The sequence below is a fragment of the Hemiscyllium ocellatum genome, chromosome 19 (genome assembly GCF_020745735.1).
Source record: "Hemiscyllium ocellatum isolate sHemOce1 chromosome 19, sHemOce1.pat.X.cur, whole genome shotgun sequence".
NCBI lineage: Eukaryota > Metazoa > Chordata > Chondrichthyes > Orectolobiformes > Hemiscylliidae > Hemiscyllium > Hemiscyllium ocellatum.
In genome coordinates, this window is record NC_083419.1 from 26,694,529 (window position 1) to 26,718,764 (window position 24,236).

General features: G+C 38.4%; 1 protein-coding gene across 4 annotated transcripts in view; it reads left to right on the forward strand.

Annotated features, from left to right (window-relative positions):
• The window catches only part of msrb3 (methionine sulfoxide reductase B3), a 136,761-nt gene that overhangs the window by 33,660 nt on the left and 78,865 nt on the right, over positions 1-24,236 (forward strand). For all 4 annotated transcript variants that reach the window (XM_060839315.1, XM_060839314.1, XM_060839313.1 and 1 more), the window contains 2 exons: positions 14,763-14,871; positions 17,661-17,738. In XM_060839315.1, coding sequence (XP_060695298.1) covers positions 14,763-14,871; positions 17,661-17,738 — 187 coding nt within the window. The remainder of the gene's footprint in view (positions 1-14,762; positions 14,872-17,660; positions 17,739-24,236) is intronic.

Sequence of the window (24,236 nt, forward strand, 5' to 3'; positions counted from 1 at the left end):
AGTTGTTGAACATTAAGAGAATGCCTAAGGAAAGAATGGAACACTGAAGAACAAATTATGTAACCCTACAGTGCTAAAATGACAAACCACGCTACCCTAATACTTGCCATGGAATTATGTTAAATGTTGCTAGTTTTTGGTAGCCTAAAATGGCCATTTCAAAGTAAACTCCCTTTGTTAGTGTTATTATTACAATTAGTCGTGGCTTTATAAAAATGTATCTAAAATTTAAATTGAACACAAACACAAAATGTTGTACTCATACAACCATTTTCCTCACTATTTGTTTTTCCCACTCCCTTTTATCAACAGCAGAAAACCAATCACTTTTCTAGCTCCTTTCAGTCCTGGACTCAAAGTATTAGAGTTTCTGTCGCCATAGGTGCTGCCAAAACTGCTGAGTTTCTTTTGCATTTTCTCTTTTTATTTCATTTTTCTCATGCTTTGTTCTCCATTTTTCTCTCTGTCTCCTTTACTTCAAAAACCTTCATTCTATTAATTGATGGTAATTTAGTTTTTAAACAACCAGCTTCGTTTTCTCCTGATTCCCTTGACCCGATTATCATCTGTAATAGAAAAGGTTGACCTTTGTCTAAAGATCTGAAGAGAACCATCGATTCATGTGTCAGTCCATTTTCAAATATTGGAGCACACCTGTAGGATAATTAACTCATTGTTATTGCGAACAACCAGTAAGTTCTATTATTGGAAACTCTGTGTAGAAAGGAATAATTTTAGCAGTTATTTTCTAAGCCAAGGTTTTCAAGATTAATCAAACTTTTTGGTATTCTGTTTTTAAAAACGGCTCTACATTTCATTATGATCCACAGTTATACTTAAGTGCGCGTGTTTCTTCAGGCTAGGTAAATTAACTGGTAATTTATTATACAATTCAGTTTAACTGTAAATATAGTCTTTGCCCAACCACCTTTCCCCGTCCCATACAAATGATATACCTTAGAGTCAGAGTTGTACAGCACAGAAACGAATCCTTCAGTCACTCTCGTCCATGCTGACCAGCTATTCTAAATGAACTTCGCCCCATTTGTCAGCATTTGGTCCATATCCCTCCAAACCCTTCCTATTCATGTACACATCCAGATGCCTTTTAAATGCCATAATTGTACTAGCCTCCATCATTTTCTCTAGCAGCTCATTCTGTACTCGCACCACCCTCTGTTTGAAAAAGTTACCCCTTAAGTCCCTTTTAAATCTTTACCCTTTCACATGAAGCCTATGCCCTTTAGCTTTGGACTCTCCTACCCTGGAGAAAAAGACCTTGGCTATTCACCCTATCCATGCCCCTCATGATTTTATAAACCTCCCTAAGGTCACTTCTCAACCTCTGACACTCCAGAGAAAAGATATCCTTCAAATTGATTCCTACCCTGAGAAGCATGTAATCTCCTGAGAAAGGTAAAAAGCTAAATGTAAAAACCACGGCCAGCAAGGAGCCATTCTGACCCATTTCGGTGACTAGTCCAGGGGTCGCATTGACTCTGGCTCTGATTTATATTGCAAGGTAGCTATTTTTCTATAATGTGGTCTATGACATTATTTTACTATAATGTGGTCCAGCTCTCTTTCAAATGAATCAGTATTCAACAGATGAACTGAGAACCTTTTTCAGCATATATCTGTTGGGGAAAAAAAGAACCATTTAGAATCCCTTTTAATCATTTCTAAACTTGACATTGTCCCTCCCTAGCCTATCCAGTTGAAATGTTGGTTCATATTCATACAATCTAGTTTTTTTCATTAAGTGGTAGATTTAAATTGAACTTATGTAAAGTTTAAATCCTTCTTCACCCTCTCTCTATAATCTAATACCCCACCAAATGTTGCTTACTAATAAAGAGGCAAGTCAAAAACATTTCTTTCTATATTTTGGCTGTATTTTCAAACGAAGACAAAGTTCAGAACCTATGAAACTATCTGATTCAAATAATTCTATGCAAATTACTTGATTGGTACAATCTTTCAAATTTGTTCATATGTTTTGATAGCTTTGTGAACAGTTTGCCAAAAGCCTTTAAAGGTTTGGAATGAAAGAGTTGTCTTTTCATAGCCTCAAGTCATTCTAAACTGCCTCAGAGCCAGTGAATTATTATAAAGTCTGCCACCTATTGTGAGCAAATAGGCAGTGAATTTCACTTATCAGAGTCTCCAGAGCAGCAAATATGAAAAATGATTTGCAAATCAATATCTTAGTGGTAATTTGGGATGAACAAATATTGGCAATGACACTGGCAAACGTCTCTACTTTTCAGATAGTCCCTTTGAACCTTTTATGTCTGTCTGAACTGATAGAGCTCCATTCATATGATGTAATCTTCAAACCGTGCAATATTCCCTCAGGATTGCACTGAAATCTCCAGCTATATTTTATATTCAACTGTGACATCAGCCTACAAATGTTTGATTTACCAGAAAGCATAATATCAATAAGACAAGCAGATACGATGCAAGTAGATAACAATCTGCACTTGCAGAACATTATTAATAACCCAAGATGCATTGCAGAGGTTGTGGGGCAAGACAGATGAACACATTTTGAGAATTAGGAGATGGTGGACAAAGGTGTAAACAACAACAGCTTAAATTTGGATAGTGCCTTTAAAGTAATGAAATGTCCCAAGGCACTAGAGAGAAGCATTATAAAACAAAGTATGATACTGAGCCGTACAAGGGTCAAATGATTATAAGCTTGGTCCAAGTAGGTTTTATGGGTGTCTTAAAGTAGGAATGTTCCAAGCTGAATTTTGCGTTGTGCTAATATTACACTAGTCTGAAATTGGATCTCCCAATGTATTAACATTGTGAGTAGAAATTGAAATGCATTGAACCCACTGTTTGGGGTCTAGCTGCTAAACTTATTTGTGGACCAATTTTCCTTTTGGGTATCTTGGTTAGTTTGGACACTAATGCTGGTAGAAATATGCCTTTTTACAGGAATTAGCGATGAGCAGGATATTCTTCATGATGGCCTTGCGATTACTCAAAGACTCTTCCATTCAAAAGGAAGTTTCAAATATTTTGTGGAGCCAGGAATATCCGAATATCCCCTCCGTACACTTGGGTTTGTGATTCCTACAATTCCCACCCCCACTCCCACCCTCGTTGCTGACTTCAGTGTGTCCTTTGAGACTGTAAGTGCTCCCACAATGTGTGGTGAGGCAAGAGGTTCACCATTGATAACTTCATCCAGCAAGTTGCCTGTGGAGTCACTTGTGTCCTCAGCTCACCCTAAATGTGCTCATAAGACCTGAGGACCATATTCCATCAATGTTCTATGCCTCTTGGTTGGGGCACAGCCACATTTTGTAGGAGGTGATGACCTCGTTAATCCAGATTCCCAGATAATGTTCTGGGGACCTGGGGTTCAAATCCCATGCAGATGCCAATTTGAAATCAAATTTTTTTTTTTTAAATCTGAATTTAGGAATCTAATGATGAGCCTGACTCAATGACTATTGTCAATTGTCTGGAAAAACCAGTTCGCTAATGTCCTTTCGGGAAGGAAGCTGCCATCCTTACCTGGTTTGGCCTACCTGTAACTCTTAATTGCCCTCTAGGTAATTAGGGATGGACAATAGTGACACCTTCATCTGTGAATAAATAAAGAAGGACCACATCTAGACTGGGAACTGGCCCAACATTTTAGCTCTGTGTGCCTTAATTATTTTGCGTTTATTTTGAACTGAGATGTTCTATTAAATCATCTCTATTAATTTTGAAAAAATGAAAATAACAAAACTTCAAAAGGGTAATAGAATATTTGATCAAATTTGCAATTTGTGGGTGATTTTATAATCTCTGCTGCCAGGAGGAGCCTCACCCACCAATAACACAAATGAAAAATTTGGGTATGTACTGGCTACAATTCAGTGATTCATTTTAATGGCATGAAAACCATGGACCATGTATACGCAAATTTCTGATTTGTGGTGTAGGCACGTGAGACTCCAGCAAAATGCACGGGTTCATTAAAAACTCCCTTCCGTAAAGTTGAAAAAATGCAAAAGTAGAATATTTGTGCAACATTCTAACATAGAATTCATGATACTTCCCATTACAGTTATGATTTAGTCTTGTCACATTTTGAATGAGAGTTTGTCGGAAGTGCTGCATTCCTGTAGCCACAAAAGGACCACCTGACAGACTCGATAATTACTTTTCTGAACATTTTGGAACATTACAAACAAATCAAGTATCGGAAAATTAAGATTTCATTCCTGAGCAGCAATTACCTTAATGCAAAGGAAAATTGATGAATGCAGGTTTAAGGAAAATATTCCACTCAATGTATTTGGAAACTTTAAAGTGGATGAATCCCAGGCAGCTGTGGGAGGCAAGGAAGGAGATTAAAGGGCACTGAAATTAATTTTCAAATACTCTCTGGATAAGACAGGAGAGATACCAGAGGACTGGAGAACAACTGAAGTACCATTATTCGGGATGAACCAGAATACAACAGGCCAGTGATAGGTGAACTATTGGAAGAACGTTCTGAGAGGCAGATTAGTCTCAACTTGGAGAGGAATAGAATATCAAGTATCGTCAGGTGGAGATCATGTATAACAAATTTGATTTAAATTTTTGAGGATGAGTCTAGATGTGTAAATTAGGGTAGTAACAGTTGATTATAGTTTGCATGGACTTCAGCAAGGCTTGTGACAAGATCTCACATGGGAGACTGGTCAGGAAGTCCATGGGATCTATGGCAATTTGGCAAATTGGATCCAAAATTGGCTTAGTTAGTAAGAAGCAGAGGATGATGCTTAGAGGTTGTCTTTGTGACTGGAAGCATGTTTACAGTGCCGGGGTTTGGGACTTTTGCTGTTTGCTTGGAAAGTAGAAGGTCTGATCAGCAAGTTTGCTGATGACCCAAAAATATGTTGTGTTAAAATAGCAAGGAATCGAGCCTTAAATTACAGAATGATATGGATGGACTTGTCAGATGAGCAATGGTAAATGGAATTTAACCCTGTAAAATGCGAGATGGTGCATTTTGGGAAGACTGGTAAGGCAAGGAAATAAATGATAAAAGGAGGACACTAGAAAAAAACTGACTATTAGAGCAAGCTTTGTGTGTGTGTGTGTTCGTTCATAGGTCCTTGAAGGCAGCAGGACAGGTGGATAAGATAGTTAAGACATATATAGTGCTTGATTTTATTAGTTGAGGCATTGAATACAAGAGCACAAAGGTAATGATGAAACTGTATGAGATGTTATTTGTTAAGATGTTAAGGCCACAATTGGAGTACTCTGCAGTTCTAGTCACTACACTGTAGAAATGAGAAGGTATAGAGGAGATTCACCAGGATGTTGCCTCAGCTGGAAGGTCTCAGCCATGATGAAAGACTGGATAGGCTGTGATTGTTTCTCTTACAGTGGAAGAGGCTGAGAAGGAACCTTATTGATATGTTACAAAGCATGAGGAACATGGACTGGATAGGAAGAAATGTTTTCCCTCTGATTCCCTGGATCAATAACCAGAAATTTAATGTGATGTGTAGGAGAATTGGAGTGGATTTGAGGGGAAAACAATTCATCCATAAGGTTGGGGGTTAGGAATATCTGTCATTTTGTGCTTGGAAGATGGGAGAAGCAGGAACTCTGTCAATACTTCAGAGATATTTAGATGAATAATTGAAATGCTATAACAAACAAATGCTATAAGGGCTAAGTGCTGAAAAATAAGAGTCAAGTAGAGAGGTGCTTGAAAACCAACGTGGACAGAATGGGCTGCAAGGCCTCTTTCTGTGTTGTAAAATTTTATGGCTCTAAAACGTTATCTTATTTTGTATTTTAAAATTTCTAGTTGTATTATCTATAAATTAGGTTCTAGAACAAATGAAAATCTAAGCAACTATTGGTTTAAATAGAAGATAAAAGAATGCAGTTTATTTCAGGAAGGAAAGTCTAACGAATTATAAATGATCATTTTTTAAAGAGCGCCATTCCAATCAGGTCCTGACTCCAGTTTTCCTTGAGTAGCTTATTTATACAGCAAAAGACGTTTAGAATTCATTCAATTAATTATATAAATAGTACTGTTAATTATATTTAAATTGCAAGATTAGCATTGATTGATTAAGAATTAGATAATGCTGGGATTGTCTTCCAAATAAAGCTCAAATTGCTATCATGTTAATGCTGTGAATTATGTTTTCTTAACAGTTGCACACAGTTTCCCATCACAGGATATGCGTATTTGTAGTGATTAATTGTGGTAATCTAATATATTTTGTTTTCTATTAAAGTTACTGAGTGTTACAGATTACCAAAGGTTGAAGGATTTTCAAGGATATGCAGGAATTTAGAGTTGTGATTCAAATCAGATCGTCCATGATCTCATTGAATGGTGGAGCAAGCTCAACAGGCCAAGAGGCTTACGCTTGTTCCCTGATTGAATGTTGATATGAGCAGCTTGGGCCAGTCAGGGTAAAAGTCAACCAGTGTTTCTCCTACTTTCCAGCTATCGAATAGCCAGTTTTAAGTATTTTGAGGTAGATTGCATAGAGACAGAATTAGCCACAATGATGATACTCCTTCACAACATAATGCTGGTATGGCGGAAGTGAGTTCCACTTCATAGGGTACTGGCACCATTGCTGGGGAAACTGGGATCTGTACCAATGGGACAGTGTCTAACTAAACTATGATGGAGCTGTTATTCATGCTGACTGCATAACTAGGCAAGCAGAGCAGATTTTAAATTGAATTGTGAGGGCAAATGGTCAAATTTATCAAGTGTGGTAAATGAATGAGTAGAAATAAAGCAAAAGGTCTTCAAGTGGGAATTGATAAACAGACCATCTCAGGAAGGGATAGGCGTATGAATTGAAGAAACAACCAAGAATTTACAAAGGGAGTAAATGCATAAAAGTAAATAAAATCTGATTGAAGATTTGTAGCTCGGGTGTCCGTTGTTGTGGTTCTGCTCGCCGAGCTGGACGTTTTTGCTGCAAACGTTTCGTTCCCTGGCTAGGGAACATCATCAGTGCTGTTGGAGCCTCCTGTGAAGCGCTGCTTTGATGTTTCTTCCGGTATTTATAGTGGTTTGTTCTTGCCGCTTCCGGGTGACACCCGGAAGCGGCAAGAACAAACCACTATAAATACCGGAAGAAACATCAAAGCAGCGCTTCACAGGAGGCTCCAGTAGCACTGATGATGTTCCCTAGTCAGGGAACGAAACGTTTGCAGCAAAAACTTCCAGCTCGGTGAACAGAACCACAACATATGGAAACAGTTTAAGTAGAAATGGTAAAGGTAAGAAGTTACTTGGAGAGTGGTGTACAGGTCCCCAAACATTAACAATACAAGAGGGTCAGGAGTAAAGGAAGACATAGTGAATACTTGTCAGAAAGGCATAGTCATAATCATGGGAAATTTTGATCTTCATATCAACTAGAAAAGTCAAATGGGCTAAAGTAGCCTGAATGAGGAGTTCATAGAATGTGTTCAGGATAATTTATTACAGCAGCTGGAGCCAACCAGAAAGCAGGCTGTACTTGACCTGGTGTTGTGCAATGAGGTTGAAATAACTAACTATCTCATAGTTAAAGAGCACTTGGGTAGCAGCAACCATAACATAATTGAATTTTGCATTCAACGAGAGCAAGAGGGGAGTGGGTCTTGGACTATTGTTAAAATATTAAATAAAAACAAGATGAAAAACGGAACTCCTTTATTCAGAAGGTGAGGGGGACAGAATAAGGCCAGTTAGTTTAACATCTGTCATACTGAAAATGTTTGAAACTATTATCAAAGAAGTTATGTATCAATGCTAACTTCAAAGTAATCAGGAAGAAGCAACATTGGTCAAGCATGACTTCCATTTCATAAACCAATCTGTTGGAGTTCTTTAAGGAGGTAGTGTGTGCCGTTGATAAGGGGCATGATTGATGTACTATAACTAGATTCCCAGAAGGCATTTGATGAAGTGCCAAGCCATATTATTGCAGAAGAAAGAAAGTTCATGATGTAGGCCATAGCATATTGGCCTACTTAGAAAATTGAACTACTTAACAGGAAACAGAGTTACAAATAGGTGGTTTTCAGGTTGTTAAGATGTAACAAGTGGTGCCACAGGGGTTTAGTGCTGGAACCTTAACTGTTTCAGTTGATATAAATGGATGAGGAATGGAAAGTATGGTTGTTAAATTTGCTACCGACACAAGTGTAAGTGGGAAAGTAAGTTTGAGGAGGTTACAAGGAGGTTACAAAAAGATATGAATAAGGTAAGTGAGTGGGCAGAGATGCGGATAATACAGTATAATATGTGACAACATAAAATTGTCAACTTTGGCCAGAATAATAAAAAAAAACATTGTCCAATGATGAGAAATTGCACAGCTCTGAAATGCAGAGGAACCTGGGTACATTTTGCGTGAATCTCGGAAGGTTTGTAAGCAGGTACTGCAAGTACCTAGGAGAGCTAATAGATTATCATTTATATAAAGCTTTTGATAAGGTTCCACATGGTAAGCTGTTGGAGAAAATGCCAAGGCATGGGATTGAGGGTGATTTAACAGTTTGGGTATTAAACTGGCTTTCTGAAAGAAGAGCACGAGTGGTGGTTGATGGAAAATATTCAGCCTAGAGTCCGGTTACCAGTGGTGTGCCACAAGGATCTTTTTGGGACCACTGCTGTTTGTCATTTTTATAAATGACTTAGACGCCGGCATAAGTGGATGGGTTAGTAACTTTGCAGGTGACACTAAAGTAGGTGGAGTAGTGGGCAGTGTGGAAGAATATTGCAGGGACACGGATAAACTGCAGAATTAGGCTGAGAGATGGCAAATGGAGTTCAATGTAGTTACATGTGAGGTGATTCACTTTGGGAAGAATAACAGGAAGGCAGAGTACTGGGTCAATGGAAATATTCTTGGTAGTGTGGATGTGCAGAGGGATCTTGGAGTCCATGTACATAGATCCCTGAAAGTTGCCACCCAGGTTGATAGTGCTATTAAGAAGGCATACAGTGTGTTAGGTTTCATTAGTAGAGGGATTGAGTTCTGGAGCTGCAATGTCATGCTGCAACTATAAAAAATGCTAGTGTGGCCCCACATGGAATATTGTGTACAATTCTGGTTGCCCCATTACAGGAAGCATTGGAAAAGGTGCAGATGAGATTTACTAGGATGTTGCCTGGTCTGGAGGGAAGCTCTTATGAGGAAAGGCTGAGAGACTTGGATCTGTTCTCATTGGAAAGAAGAAGGCTAAGATGGAATTTCATAGAGACATAAAAGATGATCGGAGGATTAGATAGGGTACACAATGAAAATCTTTTTCCCAATGATGATGTCAGCTTGCACGAGATTGCATAACTACAAATTGAAGGGTAATAGATTTAAGACGGATGTCAGAGGCAAGTTCTTCTCTCAGAGAGTGGCAAGGGTGTGGAATGCCCTACCTGCCAATGTAGTTAACTCAGCCATATTAGGGGCATTTAAACAATCCTTGGATAAGCACATGGATGATGATGATGAGATAGTGTAGGGGATGGTCTTAGAATAGGTCACAGGTCGGCGCAACATCATGGGCCGAAGGGCTTGTTCTGCGTTGTATTGTTCTATGTTCTATAGTGAGGGAAATTGAATATAGACCAGGAAGGTTATGGTTCAGTTATACAGAGCATTGGTAAGACTGAAACTGGAGTGCTATGCACAATATTAATCACATAATTTAAGAAAGGAAGCAATACTATTGGAGACAAATTGGAAACGGTTTACTAGAGTAATATTTGGAATAAGCAGGCTATCTTATAGATAGGTTAGTCTTGTGTCTGTTTTATGTTCCCAGCTAATGTTATTACTGGGCAAGCCAGATCCCAGACTGAAATCTGGCTTGATAGATCATGTTTTCTTTCTTTTATCTAATGAAGTGATCACTGACACACAAGCATGTAATGTTGCAGATCTGTTTTTAATCATAAAAAGTATATTCTACGATTATAATAACCTCCTTTAAACTTTCACTTTCTCACCTTAACCTTTGCCCCCTATTATCTGACATTTCCACCCAAGGAAAAAAATCTGACAATCTTTCCTCTCCATACCTCCCATAATTTTATATACTTCTCAGATCGCTCACTCGAACTCCAATGCTCTAATGAAAGCAATCCAAGTTTGTCCAACCTCTCCTGACAGCTGATAAACTCCACTCCAGTCCAGGCAACATCAAACATTATGGTCTAGAATTTTCACCCTGATGTCTTTACAATGAGGTAAACTACTTCCTCACTGTTCTGAATGATTTTCTTTCTTCAGAAAGAACTATTTAAAATCTAACACCAACCACAACTTCTGCAAACTGAAAATCAATTTGTTTTCCAGAATGGGCTTTTCCCCTGAGCAATAAAAGTTCAATTCTGGTTCTTCTCTCTGAAAGCAAGCTATTTATACTCTATATTTACTCTGCCCAGGAGCAAACTTTCCCAATGCAAACAAATTCCCATTAACACGCTAGTGATTTTTTTCACTTATGCTAGATTTTTTTTTTAAAAATGGCTGCACAAATGCTGACAAGTCCATCACTAAAATCCTTCATTTACACAGACCAAAACCCACATATTACTGGTTTAAAATCCCAACTCTAAAATAGTTAATAGTGGTAGACATTTTATACAAAAATCACAAATCTTCCATTACAACCAGAGTTTTGAGTTGATTAATACAATTAAAATCCTGAGGGCTGCTGACAAGATAGATGTGGAGAAGATGTTTCCTCTTTTGGAAGAACCTAGAAGTAAATTTAAAAATCAGTGCTCACCCAAAAGGAGTAATTCAAATTGTTTTGCCTGAGGGTTGCGATTTCGGGAACTCTTCCCAAAAATGTGATGGAAGCAGGCTCTTCGTTTTTTTTTAAGGCAGAAGTGGATGGATTCTTGGAAGACAAAGGGATAAAAGATTTTCAGGATTAGGTTGATTTGAGGTCACACTCAGACCTTATCCATGACCTTATTGAATAGCAGGGGAGGCTCAAGTTTGAATGGACTACTGCACCTAAACCACATGCATGTTTAAAAAGAAAATTTCTAAAACCTTGTTAAATTATCAACTTTGCTTTATTAAACTCTGAAATACGTATCCAGTTCACATCATTTGCTGTTAAATTGCCAGCAGCATATTAGAAAAGATATGAGAAGATGTATTATGTGTAGGAATCAGTGTGTTGGCCCATGACTCTATCTATTATTAAGGTAGACAAATCTCCAGGACCAGATGGGATCTATCCCAAGTTGCTGAGAGAGGTGAGAGAGGAAATAGCTGGGACCCTGACAGATATCTTTGTGGCATCCTTAAACACAGGTGAGGTGCTGGACGACTGGAGTGTTGCTCATGTTGTCCCCCTGTACAAGAAGGGTAGTAGGGATATTCCAGGTAACTACAGACCAGTGAGCCTGACATCAGTGGTGGGAAAGTTTCTGGAGAAAGTACTGAGGGATAAAATCTATTTATATTGGGAAAAGAATGGGTTTATCAGTAATAGCAACAGTTTTGTGTGGGGGAAATCCATACCTTACCAACTTAATAGAGTTATTTGCGGAAGTGACCAAGTTGATAGATGAAGGAAGGGCTGTGGATGTCATATACATGGAGTTTAGTAAGGTGTTTGATCAGGTTCTCCATGGTAAAATAATGGAGAAAGTGAAGTCACATGGTGTGCAGGGTGTTCTAGCTAAGTGGATGAAGAACAGGTTGAGCAACAGTAGACAGAGAGGAGTAATTGAATGGAGTTTCTCGAAATAGAGAAAGGTGAGCAGTGCAGTTCCACAGGGGTCAGTATTGGGGCCATTGTTGTTTGTGATAGACATAAATGACCTGGAAGAGGGCACTGTTGGTATGATCAGCAAATTTACAGATGACACGAAGATTGGTGGAGTAGCAGAAAGCTTAGGCAACTGTCAAAGAATACAGGACATTATAGATAGACTGGATTGTTGGGTGGAGAAGTGGCAGATCCAGGCAAATGTGAGGTGATGCATTCTGGGAAGTCTAATTCTAGAACAAACTATGCAGTAAACAGAAGAGCCTTGGGAAAAGCTGGTGAGCAGAGAGATCTTGGAGTTCAGGTCCATTGTACCCTGAAGGTTGCTGCACAGGTGGATAGAGTAGTCAAGAAGGCATATGGTATGCTTGACTTCATCGGATGGGATATTGAGTATAAGAGCTGGCAGGTCATGTTAAAATTGTACAAGACATTGGGTTGGCCGCATTTAGAATATTGTGTGCAATTCTGGTCGCCAAATTACCAGAAGGATGTGGACTCTTTGGAGAGGGTGCAGAGAAGGTTTATGACAATGTTGCCTGGTATGGAAGCTGCTAGCTATGAAGAGAGGTTGAGTAGGTTAGGTTTGTTTTTTTTTCATTAGAAAAAAGGAGATTGAGGGGGGAACCTGACAGAGATCTACAAAATCATGAAGGGTATAGACAGGGTAGATAGAGATGAGCCTTTTCCCAGGGTGAAGGATTCAATAATGAGAGCTTTCAAAGTGAGAGGTGAAATGTTTAAGTGGGATACACACAGCAAGTATTTTACACAGAGGGTGATAGGTACCTGGAACACGTTGCCAGCAGAGGTAGTAGAGGCAGGCAAGGTAGATTCATTTAAGATACATCTGGACAGATTCATGAGTTGGTGGGGAACAGAGGAATACTTAAGAATTGGGTGACAGGTTTAGACAGTGGATTTGGATCAGCTCAGGCTTAAAGGGCTGAAGGGTCTGTTCCTGGGCTGTAAATTTTCTTTTTTCTTCTTTGTTCCATAACTTAGCCCATCATCCACCAATCGACTAATTCAGAGCTGACACGTAAGTATCTTGCCTTAATACAGGCCTTGACCTTGATGGCTTCAATCATCAGAAGCTGTCAGCCATTTTAGTTTTATCCTCAGGTCAGGGGATCCAGAGGAAGGACCGGGGAAGGACTTCCAAAAACCGCCTCCCTGCTAGTCTCCAATGAAGGAGATGAGTTTTTTTCTAAGACCAACTCGCCCTGTTACCGACTCCTCTCCCCACCCCTCTTGCCACTTCCAGTGAGGAGAACACCATGTCATTCATTTTTAAAGGTTTAAATAAGTGAATCAAATCCATGTGAAGTACAAGTTCTATTAAGAGAACTGTTTCTAAACCAAACATCTGAATATTGCCATAACATTCAAATCAAAATAACCCAATTTTCACATGTTTTTTATATTTGGCTTGCATTTTGATATGCTCATATTTTCCATGAGAATGATTTTTAAATTCTTATTTGTCATTACCATGATTAGCTTTGTTTTGTGTGGTGCATCATTTGCTCATTGACTTGAAAGTACAAATGTAATTTGCCTGAGCTATTGAGTTTACAAGATTTGCAATAGATTTGAACAACTGAAATCACTTCTTCTATGTGAATGAAAATAAATTATAATTGAAGCACCTTAATGCTCAAGAGATATTTTGCAGGTTTTCTTAAAAGGATGTACAGCTGTTTTATTATCCAAGCTGGATAATGTATATTGCCCATTTACATCACAGTGATCTGGGAAAATCTCTTGTGCCCGCAAATCTAATTCTGTGAAGTTCACTCAGAAGGAGAACCGACAAGATGCAGACAAACAATATCATATAATGGGATGTAGGTTTGCTTGTTGAGATGGCAGGTTCGGTTTCAGATGTTTCATCACCATACTGGTATCATCATCAGTGAGTCTCCGGATGAAGTACTGGTGGTATGGCTCACTTTTTATTTATGTGTTTAGGTTTCCTTGGATTGGTGACACCATTTCCTGTGGTGATGTCATTCCCTGTTCTTTTGCTCGGGGGTCGTAAGACATGACCCACTCTTACTAGTATCTTTACAAACAGATGAGGAAGGACACCACTTCGACTGGGATAGCACATCCATTCTTGGATAAGCCAAACAGAGACACATGTGAGAATTCCTCAAAGCATGGTTTTGTCAGCAAACACATTGACTTGGATCCCATTTACCTCACCTGAGAAAAAGAACAGGAAATGACATCACCATGGGAAATGGCATCACCATAGGATATGATGTCAGAAACCCAAGGAAACCTAAACACATAAATAAAAAGCGGGCCATACCACCAGTGCTTCATCAGAGGCTCACGAATGAAGTGACCTAGTATGGTGACGAAACATCTGAAACCGAACCTTCCAGCTCAGTGAGCAAACCTGCATCCAGAACCTCAACCTGAGCTACAAATCTTCTCAAAGCTCGGTATCATGTAACATTGATAAATCACCTTCAATTTAAATTTCACAGACATTGTAGGCTAGAATGGCACCATTATATCCATTCCATCCCCCGACCATTACATTTTGAACTTATTAGTTGCTGGTATCTTTAAAAACCAAGTGACACTGGTACAATGGTTTCAGAGCAAAAAGGTCAAAATAGTCAGTTCTCAACTTGAGTGAACTGCACCTTTTTTTTCTCTAATTTCTGTGTGAAATTAATTCTTTTCCACTATCAGTATGGAGTTAATCACTATCATATATACACAAAGGCTTTTGGCTGTAACACATGGCCACTGCTCCACTGGAATCACCTGGCTCTTTTGCACATTCTTAACTTGGAATTAAAGAAGTAATCAGCTATATTCAGCTGAATTCAGCATTGCATTGGAGGTTAGTTTGGCATTTGACAAATGAGTGCAGAAGCCGTGCTATGGCCGTCATCTAAAGAAATGATTTGGGTTTGAACTAAAGAACTGCTTCTCCCATATTCTCTCTCTCTCTCTTTCAGGTTCACGGAGGGATAAGAGCAGCTGCAAAGTGGTCTTCCCAGAGCAGGAACTGCGGGAGCGGCTGACAGCCCAACAATATCATGTGACTCAGGAAAAGGGAACAGAAAGGTATAACTGGATGGAGTAAATGAGATCATGTTATTTTATGTGATAAACAGATACTGAGGGATTAAAATGATGTGTGTACTTCCAATCTACACCGGATTGGTGCTGTGTGTCACATTAGTTGCTAGTCCAGTGCACTAAACTAACAGCTAGTGTTTTATGCAAATCGAAAGCCTATTGCATGATTCAAGCACCTTGACTAATAATTGATCATCCCTGATCACAACAAATGCTATACAGGCTACAGCTAGTTTACACTGGTGACAGTCGACAAAGCTACAGTCTTCAAAGAGACTACTGGATGCTGATGCTCACAGAGTCTGTGGAGCTAAAACAATAGACAATAGGTGCAGGAGTAGGCCATTCTGCCCTTTGAGCCTGCACCACCATTCAATATGATCATGGCTGATCATCTTTAATCAGTATCCTGTTCCTGCCTTATCTCCATAACCCTTGATTCCACAATCCTTGAGAACTCTATCCAACTCTTTCTTAAATGAATCCAGAGACTGGGCCTTCACTGCCCTCTGGGGCAGAGCATTCCACACAACCACCACTCTCTTGGTGAAGAAGTTTCTCCTCATCTCTGTCCTAAATGGTCTACCCCGTATTTTTAAGCTGTGTCCTCTGGTTCGGCACTCACCCATCAGCGGAAACATGTTTCCTGCCTCCAGAGTGTCCAATCCTTTCATAATCTTATATGTCTCAATCAGATCCCCTCTCAGTCTTCTAAACTCAAGGGTATACAAGCCCAGTCGCTCCAGTCTTTCAGTGTAAGGTAATCTCGCCGTTCCAGGAATTGACCTCGTGAACCTACGCTGCACTCCCTCAATAGCCAGAATGTCTTTCCTCAAATTTGGAGACCAGAACTGCACACAGTACTCCAGGTGTGGTCTCACCAGGGCCCTGTACAGTTACAGGAGAACCTCTTTGCTTCTATACTCAATCCCTCTTGTTATGAAGGCCAGCATGCTATTAGCTTTCTTCACTAGCGGCTGTACCTGCATGCTTACCTTCATTGACTGGTGTACAAGAACATCCAGATCTCTTTGTACTGCCCCTTTACCTAAATTGATTCTATTGAGGTAGTAATCTGCCTTCCTGTTCTTGCCACTAAAGTGAATAACCATACATTTATCCACATTAAACTGCATCTGCCATGCATCTGCCCACTCAACTAACTTGTCCAGGTCACCCTGTAATCTCCTAACATCCTCATCACATTTCACCCTGCCACCCAGCTTAGTATCATCAGCAAATTTGCTAATGTTATTGCTAATACCATCTTCTATGTCATTAACATATATTGTAAAAAGCTGCGGTCCCAGCACAGATCCCTGCGGTACCCCACTGGTCACTGCCTGCCATTCCGAAATAGAGCCGTTTATCACTACTCTTTGTTTCCTATCAGCCAACCAACTTTCAATCCAAGTTAGTACTTTGCCCCCAATACCATGCGCCCTAATTTTGCTCACTAACCTCCTATGTGGGTCAAGCAGTTGTCCACCGCAATAGTGGAGCTCACCATCTCATGATCTTCCCTTGTCTCTTGACCTACAGTTAGTCAATTACTTGATCTTCACCTTCTATATGACTATGAATATGCATCTCGGTGCATGATTGGCACCCCCAGTATACTTTTTGCATCTGGAAAATGCAAAAAAACGAATATGCTTGATTTCTTTCACTCATCAGTTTTGATGAGGTGTTTCATAGTTGCCGCTGGGTTCTTGCCAGACCTTTCTACGGCCTTTCTACTAGAATTAAAACAACTTCCATGTTTTCAGATCTCTCACTTCATTGAAATAAATCATTTGATAGAGCAGCTAAACAAATTGTCTTTACTATTACGATTGATAACAAAACATTGTGGAGTTCTTCTGGTCTCATTGTTTCACTTTGCTAAAGTACAAGGGGTAACAAAGTAGCAGAGTCTGAAGTCTGACTGCTGACTGTTTCTTTGGAGTCTTTTTCCAGATCCGAAAGAAAGCTAAACACAGAGGGAAATGGACCTCTGCCAATGATTAGTTTGAAGGTGGTCATTGTGTGTTCAGATGCTAGGCTGCCAAAATAAGGTAGCGTAATTAAGCCCGTTTTTGAAGCACATGTGGAGAAAGTATTTATTGGCTCATTTGCAGTTGGAATGTCAAAAATGTTCAATAACTACCCTCAAATGTCTGTAGTCCTTGGAAGCTAGCCCTCATTGCTGTTTTTTAAAAAACAAAATTCTCACCCTCTTCCAAGGCTCTGTTAGGTGGCAATGTCGATGATCTCAGCTGATTTTAGTGCTGAGTTGACGTGCCAAAGCTAACTATTTTGTCTACTTTTATATAGTAGACTCTGGCACACTTATTCAAGTACCTCCAATCCAAATTTATTAATGATGTAACTGCTTGTTTCCACTCATGCCTTGCAAAAGCCTTTTTACCACACATGGGGTCCCAGTTAATAGGCTTCGCTTTCTTCCTGTCACAATATACTGTTTGAATTTACTGAATGTGAGTCATTTGCTTAGAAACTCCAGAAGTGTGTTGGCAGCAGACCTTAACCTCTATTCCTGAGCTTTGAGCCAAAACGCACTCTGCTGTGTACCAAATCGCCAGAATGATTCAGCATGCACAGTTGCCAGAGATTATCAATCTTTTTTTCAAGATCCTGTTTGTAAAAATGGAAACTGTTATAGTAATAGGGATGAGACTGAAGGAAATGAGACATAAAGTTACTTGCTTCAAAACATTGTATAAAACAACATTGCTTTATAATTAATGCATTTAATGCATTTGCCCTTCTAGTGCCTTTACGGGGGTATACACACTGCACAAAGATAAAGGGACCTACAGTTGCGTGGTTTGTGGAACTCCCCTTTTTACGTAAGTATAATAATAACATCTCAATAACAGGCAGACTTCCCATTAAATTCTTGTGCCCTGTATGCACAGAATGACCAAAACAACAATCACATAAAAATATCCTACATGTGTTGGTATTTGTTATTGCACTCCAATCCTGTTTCCAAGTTGGTACCTACAATTCTTATGAACTGAAATCCATTGCAAGGCACTTAGGGGGAGGGGCAAAAAATAACTACAAGACTCCAAACTTATCATAAACTTTAAAAGCTAAACAAAAACAGATGGCAGGATGCAGCGTTTGGCATAGTAAAGCTCCATCTACTCCTCAAATGTATTGAGCAGTTGAAAAAGAATGTTGTGGATTGATAATAAAACTCTGTCCAGATTACCAGTGTTACCCCTTTAAACATTCAGGGTTCCGCAGCAACTTTATTGTTATTGAAGGTCATCTGGCTTTAATAAACTTTAGTAGTTTTCCATTTATGATATGATTGCCTCTTGGCTATTGTTAGCTTTTAGCTGTACTAAGTGTGTTTTTTTACAAGTAGTTAGCAATACTGATTACTATGTCCATTAATGAAATCGTACGTAGGATCTATTTTTAATTTGTGTTGAATATTTCTATCTTGATGGGTGGTGGGATATTGGTACATTGTTTTCCTTTGTTTCATTACTTATGAGGTCAACATCTTCCTTTATTGTCAATTATCCTCCTATACATTAGAAAACAGGCTCTTCATCCAGTCCCTGAAGGTATGATCTGTATCACACTGGATTACCTCATGTTCCTTATGCTCTCAGACCATACATAACACTGCAGAAGAGAACCTGTTGTACATGAATCAAGAAGATGACACATCAGTTTAATGAAGTATAATACACTAATCATGGAGTCCAATACTGAAACATCTGCAAAATTGTTAGTTGTTCGAATTGCTTTAATGTTTCAATAAATCTTGTTTTTGTAAGCTTTGAAAGAACCTTATAACCTCATCAACAACAATTTACATTTTATAGAGCCTTTAATGTAGTAAAGTGTCTGATCTCTCACAGAAAAGTGTCAAACAAAATTTGAAGCTGATCCTCATAAGGAGGTATTAGGACAGGTGACCAAAACCTTAATCAAAATGGTAGACTTGAAGAAGTGACTTAGAAAAAAGAGAAGAGTGTAGAGAAATTCAAAAACGTTGTTCCAGAATTTGGGGCCACATCAGTTGAAAACCCTGCTGCCAAGAGAGCAATTTAAAATTGGCCAGAATTAGAAAAGCAAAGATGTGTCAGAGGTAAGAGATCTGATGAAAAGATGTCAATCTGAATTGTGAACTGTTTTTCTCTTTACAGACGCTGCCTAACTGAGTATTTCCAGAAATGTTTTCTCTTTATTTCAGATCTACAGCAACCACAATATTTTGCCTTCTTATCTTGGAAGGTAGTTAGGGGCAAAGCCATGGATTGATGAAAATTAAAGATAGTAATTTTTATAGTTGAGACATTGTTTGATTGGGAAATAATATGAATCAGTGAACACAGGAATGATAGATGAATTTGGTGGACTTTAAGATATGGGCAGCAGAATTTTGGATAAGTTCAAGTTTGTCTACTTATATTCTTAAATTTATCTCTACTGTTATCATATAATTCTACTAATGAATGATATAATTGGACCAAAATATAACCACTGCTATTCTCAAGTAATTGATGACTGATCAAAACTTAGTAAAGTTGCAGCCAATGTTTACTGTTCTCTGTTTTTAACATGTATTAATCTCACTGCAAGCAATAAACAATAGTGTGCATCTTGACAGCCATTATTGTTAAATATCAAAATTGCCATCCAAAAGTATAATTAACCACTATATATATATAAATAAAAAAGACTATAATTTTGAAATTTCACTAATAATTATTATAAATTGCCCACACTTCTCATCTGCAACTTGAATATCCCACATGGTGTCACAATCAGTTTTAATTTGGAAGTTCTCAAATATTTTTTCAAGCTATAATTATGTATTAAACTATCCAGATTTAACTGATCTGCTAGGAAATAAAAACATGCAGGCCGTGAATTGGGCTTGATTGCCTCCGCAATCACATTCCTGATATATTTTCACTTTATGAAAATGTTTAAAAATTACCCCACTTACTCCTTAGTTCCATATTAATACTGCAATAAGGAAACCAAACTAACTCAAATTAGATTGGCCACCATAAATCTCCAAGGATATTATTCTAACTATTAGATAATCACAGAGGCAGCTTTATATGTTCCAAATGTTGTCTGGCAAACATGCAATTCTAATACTCTTCAGAGCGGAATATTTCAATTCTTCAACTCTTTACACCATGGCTCTTGATTATCTTATCCCTCTGTCATTCTTGTTCCATAACATACACCATGTACACTGTCATGTTTATTTTGTTGAGAACAATACAAATTTCTGTTATATGATATTGTGCAATGCACATCTTTGCAGACTATTACCACAGTCATCTACCCCAAATAGACAAGTCAAAACAAATTCAAATCGCTATCTCAAATGCTATCATGAAAGTTTAAATGTAGTAAGTGAGTAGGAGATTAGTTGATATGGCTACACACTGATTTAAAAATATAAGCAAATTTTTGCCATCATTAGTTAAAATTTGTGAAAGAATATTTGTCGCAACTGCATATCTGTCTCCAGGACCAATGATAGACAAAGTTTGGACAACTTTAAGGTGAAGGCAGCTATTTGTGATTTGAGAATGATAAAATTATGGAGATATTTTACCTGAGTAAAATTCTAGAGATATTTTTAACCTAAGAATTGGGAACAGAAACAAGTCATTCAAACACCTGTGCATGTTCTGCCATTCAATATGATCGTGGCTGATCTAATTGTGGTCTCAACACATTTTTGCCAATGCTTGATCATCTTAGATCAATGAGGGATGATGGGAAAACTTTTGTTAGATCCAGTACTCTGCATTTTCAATAAAAGAACTGCATTCAAATGTTAATGGAGCAAAAAGAAATAGTGATGTGTTTGAGGTGGAGGTCATTGCCAAAGTTCCAATGATAAGTCGGGAGGAAATGACAAAGCGCAGTAGCCTTCATTATTAAAAATAAGATTTAAATTAGTTGGTCTTATTCTGTCATTGGTAAAAACTTTTTTCTAAACAGCAAAACTAATTGGGAAATGATAGCGTAATTTTGTAAAGGACAATTTGTGCTTGACAAACCTAAATTTAGCTTTTTAAGGAAATTTCAAAGGATATAGATAAAAGGAATGCAACAGTTATTGAATATATAGATTTCCACATGGTGTTAGGTGCAGCATAGAAAATTAAGGGACAATTTTTGCAGTAAATGTAGATGGATATATAGAGGAATATTAAAGAGATGGAAATCAGCAAAAAGAAATGTGGGTGCCATTCAAGTTGATAAAATGCAGGTAGTGACATGCCTCAGGATCTATGCTCAATTTATAACAACAACTTATAGAATGCATTGAATGTCCCAAAGCATTACATAAGCACATTAGTTAACCAAGTATGATGTTGAATGATGTGAGAAGGTATTGGATCAGGCTTGGTCAAGGAAGTAAGTTTTAAGAAATACCTTCAAGAAGAAAAGTGAACTTGATATGCAGAGAAGTGTAGATAGGGAATTACAGTAAATGGGGCTTTCAAAATAAAAACATGGCAACAGTTTTAATTGGGAATACACAAGAGCCTAGAATTGGATTAAATATTTTGGAAGGTTAGGGGCCTGGGGAGGATATTAGAGATAGGGAGGGAAAGCTTATGGAGAGTTTGAAAATGAGAGTGGGATTTTTAAAATCAAGACATTACTCAATAGGGAGCTAGTGTAGGTTGAGCAGGGATTGATAAGGGAACAGGAACTATTGTGTTTAGACATGGGCAGCAGAATTTTGGATGACCTCAAGTTTATTGAGTACAAATGTAGCAGTCCATGGAGTAGTCAGACAGAAAGGTAGTGAGGGCACGATGGAAGATTTCAGCAACATTTGAGCTGAGACTAGACGAAGGTGGATGATGTTACAAAGATAAAGTATGAAGATTTGCTAATGGAAGAGAGAACCAGCAGAGGCAACTGGTCTCTTTGCCTCAACCTTGCGCTTGTTGGGGATGAAAGTAGAGGGAAGAAGAGTTCTTAAATATGGTTTGGAGTCAAGAAAAGAAGCTAGGTATTGGTTATCTATACATTCTAGGATTATACTGGATACTGAGAGCATCTTTAATAGGCTCTGAACTTAATGAAGTTTGAAATGGTCCAGTCTATTCTACATGTAATTGGCTAAACTATTTGACTACCATGTCCTTTCAAGTCTGGGCCCCTGGGACGTGTGTGTCCCTGATTTCTGTTCTCTTATTGGGGGTACGGCCAAAGTGAGAGTTTGAGAATGTATTGGTTTCATCTGAGACTAGAACATTAAAGGTGGAGGTGTGCATGTGGTTATGCAATTAAGTAGCAACAGAAAGGTTGTGGCAGGTAGAGATCCAAAGGTTGGACAGTTGGGATTTTGAAAGAACGTGTTTGGCTTTGCATGGTATCGAGCGGGTGTATCATATGTAAGAGGAGCAGGGATTTTGTGCAAACATTTTGCACAATATTTTGACTACATATAAAATGCACATAAATTTCTGAGAGCCATCTACCCCTCCCCTTTACACTCTCACAGTGGGAGCTATTAAGGAGCAACAAATTAGTTCATATAGGTGTTCCATGCCTCCAATGAAACACAGATACTTATACTAGGGTGAGATGACTTTTCCTGGTGTAAGGAGATATCCAGTAAGGTCCTTCTGCTACCTTTGCGGGGGGAGGGGGGGATTTTGCAACACCAACTGCAAAATATATATTTATGCTTTTAAAATAGGAAATCATCTCAATGCATTTCAGAGGTGTAAAGGGGAGAAAAGGTAGATAAGATGAAAGATAAGATACTAGGCAAAAGTGAGGACTGCAGGAGCTGGAGATCAGAGTCTAGATTAGACTGATGCTGGAAAAAACATAGCGGGTCAGGCAGCATCCGAGGAGCAGGAAATTCAGGAATGAGGTGAGGATATTAGAAGAGTTGATTAAGTGCTTTTTGTTTAATATTTTCAGAGCCATAACAGGAGGTAAGGAAAGTGAACAAGTGCAATGGTTTTAGAAAATAAATTTTGGAGACTTGGACTCTTGTCACATTAGTGTGAAAGGCGGGGAGCCATATTTTATGAGAGTGTTAAACATCAATAGTAAGAAACTGAAATTCTAGTAATGTTGTTGTAAAACACTTCCACTAACCAAGTATGTGTGATTCTGATTCATGCTTTAGCAATTTAAAAAAAACATTCATGCTATATTTGAGTTCTCTTCTGAGAATTTAACTTTGTTTCAGCATCTTCCTGGTGTAGTCTTCCAACTTGAGATTGTACTCTATAAGAATGACTTGCCTGAGCTCTAGTTAAGCAGTTATATGGCTCTTGCTTCCTCCCCGCCCCGCCCCGCCCCGCCACCTACCTTTGACTGTGAAGCATTTGGTTCAAGTCCCTTAAGAATATAGCACTTGAGAAAACCGGCAGCTTCATTGTATCATAAGTGGAGATGCAATAAAATATCAATAAAGTCAGACTTTGAAAATTAATCCTGCTTTTCTTTTTGCTCCATTTATGAAAACCTTAGTTATAACTCAACTTTTAATCAAAATACTGTTATAACCTTTTAAGTGCACTTCAGTTCTCCCTGTTGCTGTGGGGAATAAAGATTAATACCTCATTCTCAGGTAGTTTAATACATTTTATTGAACAGTCTTTATGCATGTAACATCCTCTAACTGGCTCCTGCTGAGCTACTCTTGTATCTTGCTGTGGCAGCTGTGGACAGATATACAACTGAGTGTTAACGTGTGATATAAATCTGACCAGAGCATGCTCACTAATTGGTTCGAGAGTCCGGTATAGACAATGCTGTCTTGTAACAGCTTGCATGGATAGGCCTAGTCTGAGGGTTAATTCTGCTTGACAGCAGATCAGCAGCATCTTGAGTGTAATTACCCAACAGCAGTTTTCCCACAGCTGAATGGAGGGCTTCAAAGGCTCCTGAATTTACAGCTAGCATTAACTTATATCTGAAACATGATGTTCCCACAAGGACAGAATTTTTTCCTTTTAAAATGTATAAATTGCCTAGTCAGATAGCTATGCAACGAATAGTGAGAAAGAATTACATCTGGCTTTGAGCTACTGCATTTTAAGATCTACAGAAAATCCTTACATACTCAGTAACTAAGTATATTTTCAGAGCGACCAAGTTTTTAATATGATTTAACCTGCAATTCACTAATGCATCAAAACAACAGAGGTGGATTAAAATAATTATATCACTCGGATTAACATTATAAATGTAAAGCAATAAGTTAGTAAGAGCAAAAGTCTCTTCAAACTTCAGAAAAAGAATTATGAGAAAAGTACTTGGAGTGTACAGTTAGGAGATTTTTTGATACCAGATTGGTCATGCTTTTAAAA